The sequence below is a fragment of the Miscanthus floridulus genome, unplaced genomic scaffold, assembly GCF_019320115.1.
Source record: "Miscanthus floridulus cultivar M001 unplaced genomic scaffold, ASM1932011v1 fs_374_3, whole genome shotgun sequence".
Classification (NCBI taxonomy): Eukaryota; Viridiplantae; Streptophyta; class Magnoliopsida; order Poales; family Poaceae; genus Miscanthus; species Miscanthus floridulus.
Genome location: NW_027096673.1, coordinates 30,167 through 34,321, shown reverse-complemented (window position 1 = coordinate 34,321; position 4,155 = coordinate 30,167). Strand labels below are relative to the sequence as shown.

The window sequence follows — 4,155 nt, the reverse complement described above, 5'->3', positions numbered from 1 at the left end:
GGGAGGCCGAAAGGGCGGGCTAGGGCGTGCCGGCATTGTCGCCCCGAGTCGCCCGTTGGGGCGCTCAGGAGCCAGGGAGGGGCAGTCTGACAGATTGAAGTAGCCAGATATCAATGACTTATCACTAATTTGTTCTTGGGAATCTCTTTTGAACATAATAATATTTGGATCATAGTTAATGAAACAAAAAAAGGTGAAAGGAGGTACCGAGACACCGAGATACACCGAGGAATGGGGAGAGGAAGGAGTGGTCGGCTACAAAGAACTAGTTTGAATGAGGAAGGAGGCATGTCCTCGTGAATAACGTATCATAAGAGAAAGATACCTACGGCCACCAGCTCGCTAGTTGCTACCATCAGCTAGGGTTCGAGGAGAGGGATATTTCAAAGGCTAGTCAGTCGCTAAGGGTCTATATCTTTTTATATAAAGACAGGGCATCAGCTGTGTATCACTATACTACGGCATAATAATATTTTTTCAGTATAATGCTTCAAATACTATTTATTTTTTTGCCCACAAAAAGATGCAAAATGCCTCATATTAAATACAGATTAATAAAGATTACACTTTCGCTATATTATGTCGGAGTGATTTTTTTTTGATGGCACCTAAATTTCTGACTGATGTTGGACCTGATTTGAGATGTATGTAGGTGCATGGTGTTTAAATTTAAGAAATTTGGAGGTTCACAGGAGTAGGCAGTAGGCAGAAACAAAAGTTATAATATATGTGGACAATACAAGCCCTTTTACAGTACTTGAAATTGCCTCGCGTTGCCTCCCATTGCCTCCATAAAATATTAATTATCATCATAAAGGGTATGTTGGTCATTTCACGTGCCTATCACTACTCGCCGCGCCCCCTCCCCGATCCGCGCCCGACGCCGTGGTCCCGACTCGCCCTCGCACTCAGCATCGCCCGACGCCCCGACCCTGCACGCGCTGTTGCGTTCACCAAAGCCGCCACCGCCGCCGCCGCCCTCGCATGGCGCCGCGCCGGCCTACCATCGCCCGCACTGCCCTGCTCTTACCCTAGCGACCGCTGCCCTGCTCTCTCCCTCCCTCTAGCCGCCGCCGGAGCCTCGTCGCGACGGCGGCCCAGCCGCGCCGCTGCCCCCGCCCCCAGCGCGAGGGCCACGGTGATCGCCTCCATCGCCGCCTTCGTCGAGTCCGCCGGATTCTCACGCACCCTCGTCGCCCTCCAGTCCAAGGCTAGCCTCAAGGTACCAACTCCCCTGTAATCCGATCACATGATGAAACCTCAAATCAATTTGGATTGTGCTCATTCTGATTCTATTCACTACTCTTTCATATGGAGAAATCGAGCATATTTCCTTTGTGTATAGGCTAATGCAGAATGGAGTTGTATGTTCAATTCTGCAACAAGAGAATAGCACTTGTTTATTTAGCTTGATTCTGGCAAAGCATGTGCAGAGAATGTTTCTGCTGCTTCTTTAGACAGGCCAGCTCTATTGTGAGAACTAGCAAGATGTAATTGAAACAAAATAAAACTGAAATGGCTTACTTTTTCTAGTTTACTGTTAGGTGTATGTGATTGGATTGGATGAATAGGTCAAATATTTGTTTTTTTAAATAATAATCATTGTACATAACTGATTTGCTATATATGTAGTTCGTTCATGTATGCATCAAGAGTTTCTCCATTAATGATTTTAATATAATATATTGCTTGAGATGAAAACAAAAGAAATATCATGTGCTGCATATCTTCATTTGTCCACTGAATTTGGGTTACCACACTTCTTGGTCGTCCCATGGGCATGTTTCTCTTATAATTGTGTCTCATGGTCGTCCCATGAATGTTGTTCAAATATTACACATCATTTTTGCGCCAATAATAATGATTGGTTGATCAATCTGTATAATTTTTTTTATTAACCTGATCAAATTTGTCATGGATCAAACTATTGGTTTGGCACATTGGCCTAATTAAAACTTAGCAGTTTCCAGTCCTATTTGGAAGGCACATAATGCTCTAGCAGTTATCATGATTTACTTCAAAATTGGTACTGCTAGAGCATTCTTTGTTCAGTAATACAGTGCACCTGCCTACTTCATTAATTGTTCAGCCTAGCTACTTCTTTCTTTGCTTTCTTTTTCATGACTTCAATAGTTACTATCAACACTGCTTCTATTCTCTTGGTATGCAAGGCTAGGTATATATGTCACAAATTGTTATGACAAAGGACAGTTCAAGAATGAGTTAACACACAACACAATCATTTACACTTGAGACTTGTGCTAAGTATTAACATGGTTTCTCTCTTTATTAGAGGACTAGCAGTTTATTGTTTATATGTCTACTACTACAGACTTGTTAATTATTCTGCTGGTGATATAAGTTCTGCATCCTTGACAAATTGGCAGAGTTATTTCATCTATTTGTGTTCAATTAATTAGCATAGCTATTGCTTTTCCTCCAGTTGTGGATTCACTTGGTGTTAGTGAAGCTTATTGATGTTTTAGTTATGTGATTATCTTTCCCTCTTGTCGGGGTTGTCTTGTATTATTTTTGGATATAATAGGTCACTGCTCATGCACCTGGGCTGGTTTCTGTTACACCTTGGTGGAGCTTGTTTCTGTTACACCTTGGCTGGTTCCAAGTTTCTAAATGCATATAAACATAGGCTGCTGTTTTAGAACATGGCAGGCTGCTGAAATTTGAAACTTCAAGTGCAAAGTGAATTTCAATAATGAAAACCTGTGCATCCTAATGAAAGCTTCATTTTTCAGGAGGAAATGTCGGATGATGATTCTTTGTTGGAGTACAGTGAAATTGTTATGAAGATATTTGGTAGTGAGGACGATGGATTTGAGTTTTATAACAACTACGCTTATGAGAAAGGATTTAGTGTGAGAAAGAAATACTACGAGTGGGACAACGGCCACAATGAGAGGACCCTTTGGAAGTTTGTTTGCAGCTATGAAGGTTTCCGCGCAGAGAAGGAGGTGAGGAGGGAGATCAAGAAGCGGAGGCCGCGGAATATCACTTGTTGTGGATGCCGTGCTCAACTTGTGATTACACAAGATCCGAAGACAGAGCAGTGGTATGTGAAGGATTTCATTGACGAGCACAACCATCCGATGACGGAACCAGACCTTGCTTGCTTTCTACGTTCACATAGAAGAATCAGCGATGATCAGAAAGCAGAGATTGTGCAGCTGCAGATTTCTAGGATCCGCAAACACCAGATAATGGATATTATGGTTAGGTGGTATGGTGGGTATGATAAGGTTGGATTTACATCAAGGGCCCTTTACAATTTCTGCCATCGCAACAAGGCGGAGACACTTTTTGGTGGTGATGCTCGAATAATCATCAGTTACATGATAGAATCGAAACATAGAGATCCTGATTTCTTTTTCCAGTACAAGACTGATGGGAGAGGGCACCTGATGGGACTGCTCTGGTGTGACTTTCAATGTCAGATGGATTATAGAGCGTTTGGTGATGTCATCGTGTTTGATGGCACGTACAAAACGAATCGATACAACCTGACCCTTGTTTCTTTTGTTGGGGTGAATCACCATAAAAGCACGATTCTTTTTGCCTGTGGAATTCTTTCTCACGAGGATACTGAGTCGTATGTATGGCTGCTTAGGTCATTCTGTGATGCCATGATTCAGAAGCATCCAGTTTCTATGATCACCGATGGAGACCATGCTATGAAGAAAGCAATCAGTATTGTGTGGCCGAATTCATCGCATAGGCTATGCGTATGGCATATTGAGGGCATTGCGCGTAATCTTCACACCCAGGATATGAAGGATAAGGTTAGGGGTTTTCTTTATGATCGTTGCTCCATAGAAAATATTGAGAGGAAATGGATAGCATTCTTGGTGAAGGAGAAAGTTATAGATAAGGACTCGTGGCTGTACCAGATGTATGAGATGAGGGAAATCTAGTGTGCGGCATATCATGCTGGTAAGTGCTACTTAGGACTGAGGAGCAACCAGCGTAGTCAGAGCCTACACTCTAGGATTCAGTTTAATCTAGATTGGAAAATGACACTATTAGAGCTGATACAGCATGTTGACCACTGTCTTTCAAAGTTGCGTAGTAATGAAGCGTATCTGGACTTTCAAGCAAGTTCTAAGCCATGCTTACAACCAGATGCTTCAACTATTGAGAAAG

At 42.6% G+C, this 4,155-nt stretch overlaps 1 protein-coding gene across 1 annotated transcript; it reads left to right on the top strand.

Moving 5' to 3' along the window:
- The first annotated feature begins 820 nt into the window (after positions 1-820).
- Positions 821-3,926, top strand: LOC136531579 (protein FAR1-RELATED SEQUENCE 5-like). Its single transcript, XM_066524228.1, has 2 exons — positions 821-1,222; positions 2,754-3,926. The coding sequence occupies exons 1-2, from the start codon at positions 821-823 to the stop codon at positions 3,924-3,926; spliced, it is 1,575 nt and encodes a 524-aa protein (XP_066380325.1).
- Positions 3,927-4,155: the final 229 nt, after the last annotated feature.

Coding starts and splice junctions, on each gene's coding strand:
- LOC136531579 (XM_066524228.1), top strand. CDS start 821: ATGTTGGTCATTTCACGTGCCTATCACTACTCGCCGCGCCCCCTCCCC. Junction 1,223..2,753: donor AGTCCAAGGCTAGCCTCAAG/GTACCAACTCCC, acceptor TTCATTTTTCAG/GAGGAAATGTCGGATGATGA.